Here is a 15,885-nt window from a genome sequence, read left to right on the forward strand (position 1 = left end):
TTAACTAGATTATGAGTAGCAACACTTAAAAAAATGTCAATTTGTAATTCACTGAGTAAAATGAGAATTTGATTCCCTTTACTCGGGTGGTTAGTAAATTGTTTAGCCGCTTCCTGTAGATGCTAACCAGAAAAAACTGGGAACAATTCTTCATTCGCTACGTTAAAATGAAATTTGGATTTTGGTTGAACTAACTATTTGACAGATTTTGTAGAAACTCCTTGGTTGTATGTTTTGGGTCATTGTCGTGCGAGAAGGTTGTCACCCAGGTTTTCTCGGTACAAGCCATGTTTCCCTTGATACAATCTTGTATCTGTTTGTGTGCAACTGATGTGTAAATATCTGGAAGGACTATGTTTTAAGTAATGGACAAACAATACTGTTCATGAAACTATGGTCTGGCAAACAGACGGGTCTTTGGACCGGGTAGGTTACACGCTGTTGCCTCTGTGTACTGACAAACGCAGCTGGATATAGTCACGCTTCATTATGAGTGGCAGTGACATCAGATCACAGTTGCCGGGAGACCCGGAGAGCGGCTTAGACACCCAATTAAAGACGAGGGAGAGGAAAGAAGACAACAATCTCTGCTCTGGGAGAAACGGCAGGATTAGGTCGATGCTGATTCAAGAGCCAGCCAACCCATTAACAGTAAGTCCACGAAATACAAAGGATCTTTCAGTTTTCAAAGGTATTACCAGCAATGTTTGTGTAATTCAGCTGTCATAAATTAGGGGGATTTTTTGGAGCTGCTCATTTATATAGTCCTGGTCAAATTTTACTCATCAGTTGTTGGAGTATATTTTGTGTTGCGAAAAATAATCATGTTAAATGAATAAGTTAAGTTAAGTGCATCTATGTGTTCGCTCCTATGGCCTCAAACTGCCAAAGATTACGGATAGGTTTCCTTAGACCGCTTCTTGAAAGGAGATCAGTCATCCACAGCACCAGACTGGGATGGAAATGGAATCATGCAATTCAGAAAATGGAAAAACTAGATTAAAGGTGAGGCAGGGGTGAAGCTTGCCTCACCAACTTTCAGATGAGTTTCAAGTGGTCAGCTCAGAGACATTTATTGCTATTGCAATTAAAAACACCCTGTTTGTGATGCCTGAAAGAAAGGAGAGAGCTAAAACAGAAACACAGCAGTAATGGCACGTGCATTCTGATTCATGACCTGTAGGAGGCAGCATTTTACAGCATTCATTCGGGTGTTCTCGTCGTGCTTCGGCCGCCGCTCGGGTCTATCTAGGGTTCGTGCTTACATGGCCGGTCTAGTGGTTGTGAACGTAAATCGAGCAACATTCTCTCCGAAATGGACTTTTTTCGCTGAGTTCCAGGCACAGGTCTCCACCCTCCGTGTTCGGACTAAGTTGCAAACACTGTAGAGCGGTAGGAGAAAGAGTCGTGGCGACTTGTGTTAGCTAATGCTAACGTGCAGAAGCTAGCAGTGTTCCAGTGATGCTGCGGGTTCAATGGCGGAGGTGATGCTACATGTTCCTTCAAACATAGCAAGTCGCCAGTAAAAAGCACGATGGCGGTGAGCTCGGACAGTTAGCTGGCTCAAACGGCGAGCGGCGGCGGAAGGATGTGTGTCCGCGGGAGGTGAAGCGTCGCTCGGCGTGAAAACAATGACGCACAGTGAGAGCCGGGCGCTTGTGATCCTGTCCCCAGGAGGGACACCATGGACGTGGAGGAGGACTGGAGCAAGGAGCTGAGTGCCATCCAACAACTGGACCTCTGCAGGCAGCATGGACGAGGAGGCGAGTAACTGTTAACCATTGACCTCGTATGCCCTAGTGCGGATTTCTTTTTAGTGCCATTCATTTGTGGACCGTATAAATAAATGGTTTTAAAAATGAAAAATCACTTGTAATGCTCCTATTGAACGAATAAACAAAATGTTTTTTAATAATTTGAAAGAGTTGGGGCCAAAACTTGCTATATATCATTTAACTCTAATGGTAACGGACGTAAATGGTACAAAATATTTTCTAAGAATGATCCAATGGAGTAATGTTTAAAGATTAGACTGTATATAGTAAAGTCGATTCTTCACTTTAGGACTTTTTAGAGACTCAACCTCCCTGTTCTACCATCACTCTCACCTCCGCTTGCACACCTGTGCCTTAACTTTGTTGGTTGTGTTGATATTCTGTTTATAAGTTGATTATTTAAATACTATTGATTATTTAGTTAATTTTGTTGATATTTATTTATTTATTTTCTTAATTTTTTTAAAAAGTATTTTCAACTGTAAGTAAGTAAGTAAGTAATTTTTATTATTATTATTAGTTGTGGCTGACTATTGATTTAACAGAGGACACAATCAATTAACTGACAGGATGTGAAACAGTTGATGTGCATGTTTGAATCTGTCGACGATCAATTTGACCCTTTTGAAGCAGACAGAGAAACATGAATATATAACTGAGCATTAGAATAAGTTAGGATATGGATGAAATCTATTATCTTCTTCTTGTAAAAGGTAAGTAAGTAAGTCATTTTTATAGCGCTTTTCCAGACCAGGGTCACACGCTTAAACAATCAAAACAATATTCAATAAAGTGTATATACTTTAAAGGTCAAGATAAAACTGATAACACAACAGGAGTTCCAGAAAATCAAGGAAAAGCAACAAATAAAAGCGTCTTAATATGTTTCTTGAAGGAGTCAGTAGATCCATCATGCGAGGAACCATCAGTAGATTCTGATGCACAGACCTCAGAGCCCGAGCTGGGGTGTAAGGCTGGAGATCAGATCATGTTTTGCATCGTGGGTCTGAGGACTACAATTTCATCCATGCTTTATGTCTTGACAAAAAAAAGAACTTGAACTTTTCTTTCCCTCAGGTATTGTGAGAACTCTTCAGACCCTGTTTAAAAAACAAAACACTCTGCAGATTCATTCCATCACCCGCTCAGAATGTGCAGGTAAGTTTGTTCTATGCCACTCACTTATAATTGTCATGTAATTTTTAATACGTGGCACTTATTAAGTGCTTCATCATGAGGCTGCTTTTTAAAGTTATGAGGATATTCATTGATTTGCTACTCTTGTGAATGTTTTCTCTTTCTCTTCTGCTTGTCCTTCCATCTTTACACACCTGCAGCAAGCCTTACTCACTGACCAATCACAGTACAGCTTCTCATCTTGGATGTTCTTTCTGTGTTATCCAGGTTCCTGCCCAGATCTAACCATGAGTAGAAGTGACCACGCCGATATGCGGCCAATACCTGTGGCCCTCACGCCACAGCTTCTCCCCAGAGCCCACCGGCCTCTCTGCATGTCGGTGTCGTCCGACAGCAGCGGGCGCTTTAAAGCGCTTGAGACTCAGGAGTGGAAGAACAACTTGAAAGCTCAGGTATTACACACATGCACATACATTTCCAAAGGTGGAGGTTTCCCATTAAATGAGCTTTGGAACACAGAGTCTAACAGGATATCTTTTATCATTAGAGCCCCACATGATGTCCTGACTTATACAACCAGTCATCATCTTTGGTTTGTAGAGGACCCGGTGTAGGTACAATTTCGGTCCCCCCTACAAAATCGGTTCCCCCACTTCCTACGTGATGACGTCACATGCTGCATATGCGAAAGTCTCTTTAAAATATTTTTTATGGGTTAAAGAGACGTCAACAGAACGTTAACATTATACTTTTTACAACATAAAACATTTATATTGACAAAAAGACGATCTTCGTCAACATAATCACTTTCCGTTCTTTCATTTCCTGGTCTGACGACACACGTGACTTTGACACCAACGGGAGTGTCCGCGCTACATGTGACAAAGACGCTGTTTGGCTGAAGCGGTTTTACTAATAATAACGCACAACTGTACAATGCAATATAAACATTCGAGTTCCGAAATAATTCGCTTATGTACATTTAATAATTGATTTAAATAGAGAAAAAAAAATCCAAATGAAAACTAAATAATTACTGACTCCTTTATGATCCGAACTACAGACAGTTACAATGAGTTATAGAAAGGGGAATATTCTACAGTTTTTGTTATTTGAAAAGCAAATTATTTCGGAACTCGAATGTTTGTATTTCATTTTACAGTTGTGTGTTATTAGTAAAACAGCTTTAGCCAATCAGCGGCTTCGTCACATGTAGCGCGAACACTTTTGTTGGTCTCAATGTATCGTCAGACCAGGAAATGAAAGAACGGAAAGTGATTAGGTTGACGAAGATCATCTTTTTGTTAATATAAATGTTTTATGTGGCAAAAAGTATCATGTAAACGTTCTGTTGACGTTTCTTTAACCCATAAAAAATATTTGAAAGAGACTTTCGCATATGCAGCGTGTGACGTCATCACGTAGGAAGTGGGGGGACCGATTTTGTAGGGGGGACCGAAATTGTACATACACCGGCCTGTCTCCAGTGCGCAGCCCCGGCAAATCTCACACACGTCCTGGAGCCTTACTCAAGGACGATGCACCTGGTGCTATGCTGCTGAACTGGTGAACAAGAGGGTTGCCACCATTTTCTTGCCTCTGCATGCCCCATATACCTTCACATGTATAACAACCTTCATCCAGGAGAGGTGACACGGTGAACCAAACCATCCCCTCTTAATTGAGGCCCACTTGGCACAGTCCAAGATTGGGAAATGTGGGTGGATCTTGGTCAGGGACTCTTTTTCCCCCCACAAAAAATACAGCAACGAATCTGCGCCCAGATCTGGTTCTCTGGTCGAAGTCCTGCCTCCATGTCTTCATTGTCAAATTGGAGGGTTTTTTTGTGATAAGTTTCCAAAACGACCAATGACGTTGGGAGAAGATAACTGAGGACGTGTCTTGCCTATGGCACTGCATGAGCCCAGTGCCTCTTCCACCCCGCCTAAGAGAAAAGCTGCACACTCAACTGTTGTGCTGCTTTACTTTACAAATAAATGATCAACCAGTCCTAATGAAAATTATATAATAACGTATGGGTTCCTTAATGAAAATAAACACACAAAAAAAGACAACAACAGATAATGTTAAAAGTAATGATGATTGACATACATTTTGTGTTTGAGTTGAGATCAAATGTTTGGTGTTAGGATGTCAGCAAATAAAAATATATTTAATCAATAATAAAAATTCCCATCATGAGATCAATCATTTTAGTCTGTGTAAAGGTTTGGATCTAAACTATGTTTCTTTAAGTCTAAATAAATTTGATTATACATTAATATATTGCTATTATCTATTTATTATCCATACATTTCCCCCCTTCTGTCCTGCAGATGGAGCAGGCCCACAGTGCTGGAGTGGCCAGCAGTACCGGCTCACTGGAACGGGCGTCCTTGTTCTGCGCCTCTTCGTCGACCACCTCCAGCTCTGGTCTGTCCAGCCCGGTCGAGCTTCTCAATAAGAGCAAGTCCTCCAGTCGCTTCTCACTCTTCTCTCCACCCTGGAACAGCAGTTCCGAGTCTGATTCCAACCCACCATCTCGCTCCGGATCCAAGAAGCTGCGAAACTACAGCAGGCGAGCAGCCACTGGGCCTGCTGGGGCCCGGGGTCCAGACACACCGGAGCTCAAACCTAGTGGTCCACAACATTTCCAGTTCTCTGAACCTATCATCTCCAAGGTGACAGACTATATCTTCGTTGGTAACCTTAACGCAGCGTACAATGGCCGTACGTTGTGTCGCAACAACATTGACAGCATCATTGACATGAGCAGCATTCCAGGAGAGGTGGGACCCATTCTTAGTCTGATACCATGCACCTGCTCCCGTGGCGCCCGCCACAGCTGGTCCCGTCTCAAAGTGGACATTGGTGCTGTGCCGGATGCTCTGGGAGAAGGCCCTGCCCTGAAGCAGCACTGCTTCGAGGACATCAACGAATGCATTGATGCCTCGACGGAGAAGAGGAAGCGGGTCTTGGTTCACTGTCGAGATGGGTTTTCACTGGCCCCGACCTGCATCATCCAATATCTGATGATCAAACAAAACATGCGACTGATCGCGGCATACGAGCTGCTGAGGGCCAAGTACCCCGTCAACATCAAGGAGTGCCACCAGAACGTCCTGGTGAGCCTGGAGAGGGCCCTGCGGCCGCGTGGCAACATTGATCCTGAATGCTTCAAACAGGCGATCTCACGCAAAGTAGCTTGGACCTGACCCATGGTTCCCATCATACCTGGCCACTTTAAAACTCTTTGACTGGATCTGTTGTATTGAGTGTGATAGTGTTGGTGTGCCCTCTTCCTCGGACCAAGAAATGTGATCCCTAGAACCAGGGGTCTCATGTACTAATAATAACGTAAATTTTCTACTGAAACCTGGCGTACCCACAAAAATATTAAAATGTATGAATCTGTGCATCTGAATTAAGTTTTTGCGCCACTTATTGTACAGTGGTTAAATGAAAGTGTAAATTGTTTTCAAACATACACGTCATATGGTGGCACATCCCAACATTTCCACCAAGTGCCGCCAAAGAGCAGCACAAACATTAGCTGGTGGGAGGAATCTCATCCCTTTCTGTGGGAAAAGTAACTCACCCATTGAACATGAGGCCCCTGGTGACCCACACATTCATGAATTCTTGATATTACAATATTGTCGGCTGTATCGTTGACCAGTTTCGTTTCAGTTCTGTGCACTGATGACATTGTGGTGTTTTCTATAATTTATAATGGGAGATCTCAGGATGTAACTGATGTCATGTCTGTTTTTTACCTCATCTTTTAAAAAGATGATTAGGACGGAAGATTGTTTTGAATTCTAACTAATTTTTTTTATACCAAATCTTAGTTTAAAAAAGAAAAGTTCCCACATGATTTAATGGAAGGTTAACATATCAACATTAAGAAACTATTCACAGCAATTTATAATGTATAGTAATAACATTTCATAGTGTGTATTATTGTCTAGTCTCACTCATATGTACACGTGATAAACATTTTTACTTTTGTGTTTTTCAAAGTTCAATTCCCACAGTGTTTCAATAGACAAAATATTAACTATTTGGTGAATATGGGGTGTAAAATGGGTTTAGCTTTATTTTAAATGAAAACATTACTGCGACACATAAGTGAAGTTAGGTAACCCTTTGCAAGACTGAATTGGAGTCATCTCCCTCAGAGGAAAGTACTAACATCCACCATATTATGGCATTTCCTATTGTCATTTTCTCAATGAGCATTTCATTTGTCCTCTGTGAGGAAAGAACTGAAAATCCTGTCTCTGTTTCTGTGCCAGAGCTGCAGTTGGATGTCATTTAAGTCTGATGCATCTTAATACGTCATGTGAAACCTTACAGAATCCCATCATTGCACTATATATTTTTTCAATGTTGTCATCAATGGGATAAAACCACTACAAGTACATTTCACTGGCATAAGTGATTAAATGAGGGTTTGGAAATGTATCTTCTTTAATGAAAGGTTCCCTATACTCGCAGGGTAAAGACGTGCTAATTTTCTTCTTTTTCACCAAAACCGATGGTTTATTTTCTAAAAACAAAACGACTCTTGTTCTGTTTCACACGTTAGCAAAGCATTAGCCATTTCTGCCAGTAATGTAGGTGTGCTTACTTAATCATCTTTGTTATGAAACTATTTTCTTTTCAACATTTATATCATCTATCAATATTGCAAAAATGCAGTGTTGTATAGATAATCTAAAAAGTAATTTTTTTGCTCGTTAAAACCTTTTATTTTTTTGTACATCATTAACGCTTGAATACAGAACTTGAAGCTTGTGAAACGACATTTTGCAAATGCATTCACAAAATGTTTCATATTCTAGTTGTTGAATTGGGCACCATTTATTTATATCAGTTTTAAAACACTGTATATGCAAATACTTCAACTTGTTTGCTATGTCTGGTGAATCTGTCTGATGTATCTGACCCTCTGTTCTACTAGTTTTGATTTTGACGGATATCTGAACGGAATCATCAACAGTAAGTGTTGGTGCTCTTCGTGAAATAGAAGAGAAACAATATGGTGCCTTCATTATGACTCGTCTTGTGGCCGTACGATGACATTTGCACAGTTTCTATGAATTGAACTTTCTATGTTGTAAAATGTTGAATATTTTTGGACGTATTCTTTTGAAAACGTTGTGTACAGTGTTGGCTGTAACATATTTCCTGGCTATTAGTGCTCAGTGATAGTGGTGATAAATTATGGATTATAAACTGTTTGCTAATCAACATGAATATATTTTCTAACTGGTTCTCAGGTGATTTCTCCAAATGTCCTCAGTGAATATGATGGATGTTCTGACATGTGAAGCGATGTTACTCTCATGCGAATGTCCTCAATTGTTTATTTTTACTGTTAAAATTAAACATCAATATGGAAAAACTTCTTTATTTGTCATATAATCGATGCTCACAGCTGATAGAAACGTGATTGCAGGAGAACCCTAGGCAGGAATCGCACCATAGACCCAGAGATGCAATCCCCCAAGAGCACATAAGGAGAAACTCAAATGCCAGCCCAGCCGGCAAGGTAAAGACTCAAGTGGCCGAAGACGTGTGAGACCAAAGAGTGGTCTAGTTTGAGGAAGATCTGGACAAGGTGCTGGAAGCGGAACAAGTAGGATGAGCAGGAAGACAAAAAAAGACAAGACAATTAAGGAAGGAGATTAATGCCCTGAGGAAGCAATTCAAATTGGCAAGGCATAAGAAATCAGAGGAATAAAAGCTGACAGCCAGCCATCGTGAACATCTGATAAGAGCAAAAAGGGCGGTTAAAAAAGAGAGGTTAAGGCAGAGGTTGAGAAAAGGGGAAGCTGCAAGAGCCCAGTTTAAAAATGACCCCTACCGCTTCACCAAAGCACTTTTGGGAGAGGCAAGGTCTGGGACTCCAACAAGCTCCAAAAAGGAGGTGGAGGAGTTTGTAGAAGAGGCTTTCAGTGACCCGTCAAGAAATGTCGCCTTAGCAGAAGACCACGGGCTCGGTCCCATCAATCCACCAACGACATCCCTGAACATAGATTTTGAATCATGGAGAGGTTGTCAAGCATGCTAGATCATCTTCTTCTCCAACGATATATACACTTGATATTGATGCTTTGTGCAAAAAGAGCAGGGATCCTCGCAGATGAGCCAGTTTTGAACCGTTTCCCTGCTCAGTGTGGAGGGAAAAATCTTATTTTCCGTGCTTGCCAGAAGAATATACACTTTAACACCTCAATCCAGAAGGGTGCGATCGAGGTGTTCTCTGTGTGCTTGCATCAGCCAACTATTCCCCATAACTTGATCCGAGAGGCTATGGACCATTACCACATCCAGGGTGTGATCACAGATTACAAAGTGGCAACCAGTGGAGAAGGGAATAGAAACCGCATGTACCATCGCTCCCATCTTGTTTGCCGTGGCAATGAACCTGATCATAGCAGCAGCGAGAACAAATTCAAGACGACCCAGAACTGCTGCAGGGGGCCAACAGCCAGTAATCAGGGCTTTCATGGAAGACCTAAAGGTCATAACAACACCCCATGTGCAGCCAAGATGGGACCTGGCAGAGCTGGATCGTATGGCCACATGGACGAAAATGAGTTTCAAGCCCAAGAAAACAAGATTTCTGGTGATTCAAAAGGGAAAACCAGTTGAGAGGTTCAAGCTGCTTTTTCAAGGGGAGGGGGTCCCGAACATCCAGGGGAACCCTATGAAGTGCCTTGGGAAATGGTAATATGATCCCCTGACAGACAAAAACAGCATCTCCAGCACCAAAAAACAAATTGAAAAATGGTTAAATGGGATTGACAAGTCTGGCCTGCCTGGGAAAGTGCTGGATCTACCAACATGGCCTACTCCAAAGACTTATGTGTCTGCACAATACCTACGAAGTAATGTTAACATCAGTTGAAGGGATGGAGAGAAAGTTCAACAAGCACCTTCGGAGATCAGTGGGGCTCTACATACAGTATGCAGTGGCGGGCCGTGCATTTCACACATAGGCCTTCAGTGGTGTACGTTTGAATGAATCCACCTCTCAATAACTAATTTAAGGTTCTTTCTACACCACAGGGATCTGAGCGTGAACTGTTATAGGTCAATAAGATGTTTATCATCAAATAAACATCAGTGCATTATATCAAAATATCACTCACACTACAGTCTGTGTGGTTTCCATGGCCACGACACACACGCTCTGCATCATTTCCCCCCACATACACACACTACACGCTTCAGCGACAAACACACACACACACACACTAAAGCGACACACACACACACACAAGCACCACTATTGATCTCATAAAGCGCAACATTATTTATTTAAAAAAATGATTTACTCACGTTCATGGAGGAAATAAATAAATAATTTGAAGCTTGTGAAAGACTCGTCTCGGAGTTAGCCTAACTTTCTTAACGACGTCCAGCTTTTCTTGAAAAATTCTTCTTGAAAATGGCTTCGCAAGTAAAGGAATAATTGAATACATATTTATGAAAAATAAACAATAAAAGTAATAATAAAAATTAAAAAATTAAATTTATTTTCTTTTGATTATGTTTAGGCCAGCAGAGAAGGCCTTGCTGGCCCTGACGGCCCGCCACTGTACATAAGAGTCGGCCCATTTTCAGCTCCCCCTTCCTCAGTGGTTGAGGACTTTAAAGTTGCCAAGTGCGGACTTTCCCTCACATATAGGGACTCCGAAGACCAACTCACTAGGGAAGCAGGAATTAGAACAGGGGGGCAGCGACTTGGCCAAGCACTGCTGACCCGGGGGGGTGTTGTGGTTAAGGGACTCTAAGACCCTGTTCATACTAGAGTATCGTAACCGGTCGAATAGACCAGGGTTGCTTGAAGTTCTTAAATAGAATAAGTTGATGATTAAAAAATGTCATCACAAGTTTCATATACATGGAACAGTTTCCTTTCACAAGGGAGCGCAAAAAAAATAATTTGTAGTCGGGCGCTGTGTTCAGCCGACAGTTACCAGTGTGATTGGAATTATCTGTGTCTTAGTAAAACAAGTTAAACAAAAAAGTCTTTCTCTTCAATAGTTCTATGATTTGTTTCTTTTCTTTATTTCACAATATGCGCTTTTTCTCAGCTCTCAGGCCACTAGTATTACCCCTCCAGTTCCACACACAAGTGGTGTTAACATTCATCAAATGATGTGGCGTACACACACACACACACACACACACACACCCCCACACACACACACACACACACACACACACACACACAATGTCCACCTGCTGCTCCTTCTACTTTCATCGCTGCAATTCCCACTACTCCATCAAAAGTCATTTCACAAGCAGGAATTTGATGAATATAACTGAAATATGGCTACTTGTCAATTTATCAATGCTCACCTTGTTGTCTTAAACTAACATCTTCATTTTAATGAGTCACAATTGAACCAGTTTAACCGTGAATCTTGAGGGTTATTAATAATCGTAGATGAGGGCCGAGATAATGTGTCAGAAGATGCTGAGCTGATTGGTCTGTAAGAAAACCAACTTCCTAAAACAGATGGATTGTTTATTCGTCTGCGGTGGGAATTGGAATATATACACGACAACTTTGCGATCCAAATCAGACGCTCAGTCCTTCCCTCCTCTGCTTAAGAAAGGTAAGGCCATTTTTTCATTTGATCTAAGTTGTTTGATTTGACAAATAAAAACATTTTAAAATGTAATTGAATGTTTCTTTTTGCATTACACATATTTGTGTGAATCTATTTTATGAATTTGTGTATATCTGCATATTTTTTGAAGTCCATGCTCATTATATTTTCTTTCTGAGAGTAGCAAATTTTAAGTTTATTGTGTCCACAGAAGAACCTTATTTAATGCAAATTACTTTATTCTTTTTTTAATCTTATTTGTTTTGTGAAAACACAATTTCTTTGTTTTAAAGACTGTAATTCGTTGATGTATTGCAGTATATAAATATTAATAAATAGGGTAATTAGAAAGGCTTCCAGAACCTTTTTTCAACCTGCATTTTGCTGTATTGGTAAAACTGGTAAAAGAGCATGAACTATAGTATTCAGCAGTATTTTTGCTGAAATTAATAATTTAGGAACAAAGTCATCCTTACGTTCTACCATAGATTGCCATGGTTACACCACTGGAATGCGCCTACAAACGGAGAAAGCATCAGTAATTCCTTGATAATCTTCTTGAAGACAGATCCGTCATGACTGGGATGTCTGTGGAGGATAACGTGGTTCAAATTTAGATAGGGGGTCTTCCCTCCAGCACAGTTTCATGTTTCTCTTAAGTGGACTTCCATGCATGACATCCAAAGTTTGACACACATTATGTTTCCATGGTAACTCCTCCATCCGTATTGATATTGATGTATATCATATATTTGTGATTTACGTTTTCTGTAGCACGACGACAAAAGCGTGCAAAGATGTCGGAGTAAGTATTTTTTTTTAATTAAAAAACAATTATGAAAAGTTATTATGGCTGCTATGATGGCTCTGTAATGAATCACTTATCATAATGATTAATACAAGTTTATTCGAGATTAAATACTGTGGTTTGTATTTATTTCTTTTAGAAAAAAGATGTCATCCAGCCGCAAACATCAGTTGAAGGTATGTTAACATTTTGTAAAATCCTCTAAAATGTACTCTTGACTTTGTTTTCTTTAGTTAAGATGAGGATCAGCTCCTCCATATCTACAAGCAGACTTAAAGTGCAACTAATGTATTAAGTCTTATCCTCCAAGGGACTCATTGTATAAACAAGTAGGGGGTGATTACAGCTGACTTGAGGAGGAGTAAAGACCAATATTACGTCATAATGGACTCCGCGCTTTTAATCTCTTATTCGCTGAGATTTATATTATATAGTAATAAACACAACCTAGTCATGATGAGGGACTTACTGCATCTTGGAGAGAAACACTTCAACATTTGAAACATGTGAGTCAGGAGAGTTGGGTTTAGACGTTAGTTGCCCTTTAACTTTGGCAGGAGGTCTAGACGAGACAGAAATAATTGTTTTCTGTACTCTTAGCTGGCAACACCTCAGATCCCATGATACAGTTTCCAAACTGAAAATGGCTGATTTGTACTGCTTCTGCATTCTAGAGTCTGATGCTGTCTATTGCCAAAGGTCTGCTGGATGAGGAGGACAGGGAGCGAGAAGAAGAGAGGAGCAGATACATGCTTGAAAACTGTCCTCCTCCATCCATGCCCAGGAACATGCAGGATCTGCAGGTAGAGATGAAGAGATGTAATGATTCAAATAGTGAGCTGATGATGTTCTATTGCTCAGGAACTCGCCAGGGAGATCAACCGCAAGATCGATGTCATTGATGAGGAGAGATATGATCTGGAGATAAAAGTCAACAAATCTGACAAGGAGGTAGAAATCTGGTCCCAATATAGTCTCATCTATCAACTCTTTAATGTCTGGTATTGTCTAGATTGATGACCTCAAGATTAAAGTACAGGACCTGATGGGGAAATTCAAGAAACCCTCCCTAAGAAAGGTCCGTATGTCAGCTGACGCCATGTTGAAGGCTCTGCTGGGCTCCAAACACACAGTGAACATGGACCTAAGGGCCAACCTGAAGCAGGTCAAGAAGGAGGTGAAGGAGGAGGTGAGAAGCAAAGTGTTATAAAATACTTTCCATCAGAATCATCATTGAAGACAATTATGAGTAAACGGATGTTAAAAGTACTTACATCATCAAAAATGTTGTGAAAATAAAACTGAATGCACACAGTCATAAAGTAATAAATGAAATATCTGAAATTGTCGCATTAAACACTTGAGGAATAAAAGCTTTTATGATTCACTCTGCTTCTTTTTAGGATAAGGAGCTGCGTGATGTTGGCGACTGGCGCAAAAACATTGAGGACAAATCTGGCATGGATGGCAGGAAGAAGATGTTCGAAGGAGAATCTTGAATGTGTCTGTTTAACAGCAACTTCAACATTTAAAAAAAGTCAATGCTGTCCTCTTTCATGTTTTTATTACATTGATGTAATAAAATGTTGCTTTTGGTTTTTAACAGAAGACAAGTATTCATTTGTTTGCTGTCTGGACTTTTGAACTGACAAACATCACATGCAATACAATTCAACCTCAAACTCCCAAAATACCTTTCAAACCTTCATTAAAGTTCAGAGATTCATTTGTTTGTGCTGCATTATCCTTGTTTACTGTGTTTTATTTCTGTGCAAAACTCACAATTAACCCTAAAGCCTCCAGTTATTTAACAGCAATTAAAATAGTAGGCTTTATTTTGAAACGACAATCTTTCGAATAAAAAGCGAATTTCATATGCCTGTTTTAGTTCGTGATCAGGGTGTGATATTCTCAATGGATCCACTCAGATTTTATGTTGCTTTAGTGTTAACCCCTAAACTCCAACTTCTTTTATCTCCTCCTTGCAAGGGTTTTAAGACTCATGTATAATGCGTATATATTGTGTTGTCTGTGATTAATTTGGTGAGGTTAGTAGTAATTATTAACTGAATGCTTAAAAATTCAATAGTAATTTTCTGCTATTTGTCAAGTGGATCTGAAAGCCTTTCAATACATGGGTAGGTTAAAGTTGGCTTTATCTACCAATTTCTACCTCTAAATTCGCCCTGCTGCATACCATTAAACACACACATGAGAAGTTGGTCATCACTTTATTTATTTACATAATCAATGTTAATATTATTCTTATATTATTCCTCTTATAATTTAATATTATTCCAAAAAAACACAAGAGAAAAATAACAAGGAATAAAATATGACTATAATTTAGGTAGAAAGACAAAATACAGGATTCTTGCTATGACTTTGTGTTAATATCCCATGATGATCAGCTCAGTAGTAATGATGGAGATGTTCTCTGGGTGGGGTTGGATTTAAAGATTGGGGAATTAACCGCCTTGTTCCACCAGTCCGACACATCATCAGCGGTGTACCACAGTCTCTTAGGGTGTTTTGGCCTTTTCTCACAAGACACCCTCCTCCGTCGAATACACGTCGACAGGATTTGGACCAGAGGACCAGGTCTGGGCGCAGGTTGGTCACTGCAATTTCCGGTGTGAAGGTGAGCCTCTGACCTAGGTCAACACCCATTTCCCAATCCCGGGCTGCGTCCAGCGGGCTTGAGTTGTGCAGAGAATCGATCAGTTGCTTCTCTCCCTCCCGAACAAAAGGTTTTAGCAAAAGTAGTCCGGGATTTCAGGGGCATGGTGTTGGTGGATATCCTCTTCTTTTCAAGATCAGCTGCCAAGCATTTCAACACCTGATTGTGGCGTCAGGTATGTCTGCCTTGGTTGAGGCTGGTTTTGCAATCCACCAGGAGGTGTTTAAGGGTTGCTGGTGCGGCACACTGGGGTACAGGTTAGGTCCTCCCCATACCAGAAATGTAAGTTAGTTGTTGTTCCCCAGTCCTAGGCCCTGTCTTCCTTGTTGGACTTTCCCCACTATGTCTCGGTGTCTAAGTGCCGCTTTCAACAGCACCTCTGACAACCCATTTGGCTGGTATCTTTAAAATTTGCGTTATACCAGCCTCCAAGGCTTTTGAAGAATTTCTCTTGTATTGTTGCTATCGGCTCATCGTTGATGTGGAACCTCTCATTGGACAGTTGGCCTTTGATCAAGGAGATACTTCTGGACTGGTTTAATCTCCATTCGTGCTCATCTAATGTTTGTCTGGAGTTTTTCCAGCAGGCGCCTGGAGCATGACTTTTTGTTGTTGTTACTGTCGTCATGTCATCCATATACGCCCTGATTTGAGGATGCTGCAGCCCACTTTTCAGATGTTCACCTCCGACCACCTATCGAGATGCTCGAATAATGAGTTCATTGGCCATGGTGAAAGCCAGTGGAGAAATTGTGCTGTTGTAGTTGTAACAGCCTGAGTTGTAACACAGAACTGGAGATCCTGGAAATAGGTTCTGATCAGCCTTGTGATGTCTTCTGGAATTTGGAAGAA

General features: G+C 40.7%; 2 protein-coding genes across 2 annotated transcripts; both read left to right on the forward strand.

Annotated features, from left to right (window-relative positions):
* The first annotated feature begins 1,273 nt into the window (after positions 1-1,273).
* LOC148072628 (uncharacterized) lies at positions 1,274-8,326 on the forward strand. Its single transcript, XM_087796936.1, has 4 exons — positions 1,274-1,763; positions 2,853-2,933; positions 3,180-3,364; positions 5,249-8,326. The coding sequence occupies exons 1-4, from the start codon at positions 1,685-1,687 to the stop codon at positions 6,125-6,127; spliced, it is 1,224 nt and encodes a 407-aa protein (XP_087653062.1). The 5' UTR covers positions 1,274-1,684; the 3' UTR covers positions 6,128-8,326.
* A 3,137-nt stretch (positions 8,327-11,463) lies between these two features.
* Positions 11,464-14,079, forward strand: LOC148072629 (troponin I, fast skeletal muscle-like). The gene is made up of 7 exons (XM_087796937.1): positions 11,464-11,551; positions 12,320-12,350; positions 12,493-12,529; positions 13,028-13,156; positions 13,215-13,304; positions 13,366-13,542; positions 13,757-14,079. The coding sequence occupies exons 2-7, from the start codon at positions 12,343-12,345 to the stop codon at positions 13,850-13,852; spliced, it is 537 nt and encodes a 178-aa protein (XP_087653063.1). The 5' UTR covers positions 11,464-11,551; positions 12,320-12,342; the 3' UTR covers positions 13,853-14,079.
* Positions 14,080-15,885: the final 1,806 nt, after the last annotated feature.

The sequence above is a fragment of the Callionymus lyra genome, chromosome 8, assembly GCF_982586985.1.
Source record: "Callionymus lyra chromosome 8, fCalLyr1.hap1.1, whole genome shotgun sequence".
In the NCBI taxonomy this organism is placed as follows: domain Eukaryota; kingdom Metazoa; phylum Chordata; class Actinopteri; order Syngnathiformes; family Callionymidae; genus Callionymus; species Callionymus lyra.

Excerpts from the sequence above, each read along its gene's own strand:
- LOC148072628 (XM_087796936.1), top strand. The coding sequence starts at position 1,685 with ATGGACGTGGAGGAGGACTGGAGCAAGGAGCTGAGTGCCATCCAACAA. Across the intron at positions 1,764-2,852 it reads CAGGCAGCATGGACGAGGAG|GTATTGTGAGAACTCTTCAG; the intron begins GCGAGTAACTGT and ends TCTTTCCCTCAG. Across the intron at positions 2,934-3,179 it reads CACCCGCTCAGAATGTGCAG|GTTCCTGCCCAGATCTAACC; the intron begins GTAAGTTTGTTC and ends TGTGTTATCCAG.
- LOC148072629 (XM_087796937.1), top strand. Across the intron at positions 12,530-13,027 it reads GCCGCAAACATCAGTTGAAG|AGTCTGATGCTGTCTATTGC; the intron begins GTATGTTAACAT and ends TCTGCATTCTAG. Across the intron at positions 13,543-13,756 it reads AGAAGGAGGTGAAGGAGGAG|GATAAGGAGCTGCGTGATGT; the intron begins GTGAGAAGCAAA and ends GCTTCTTTTTAG.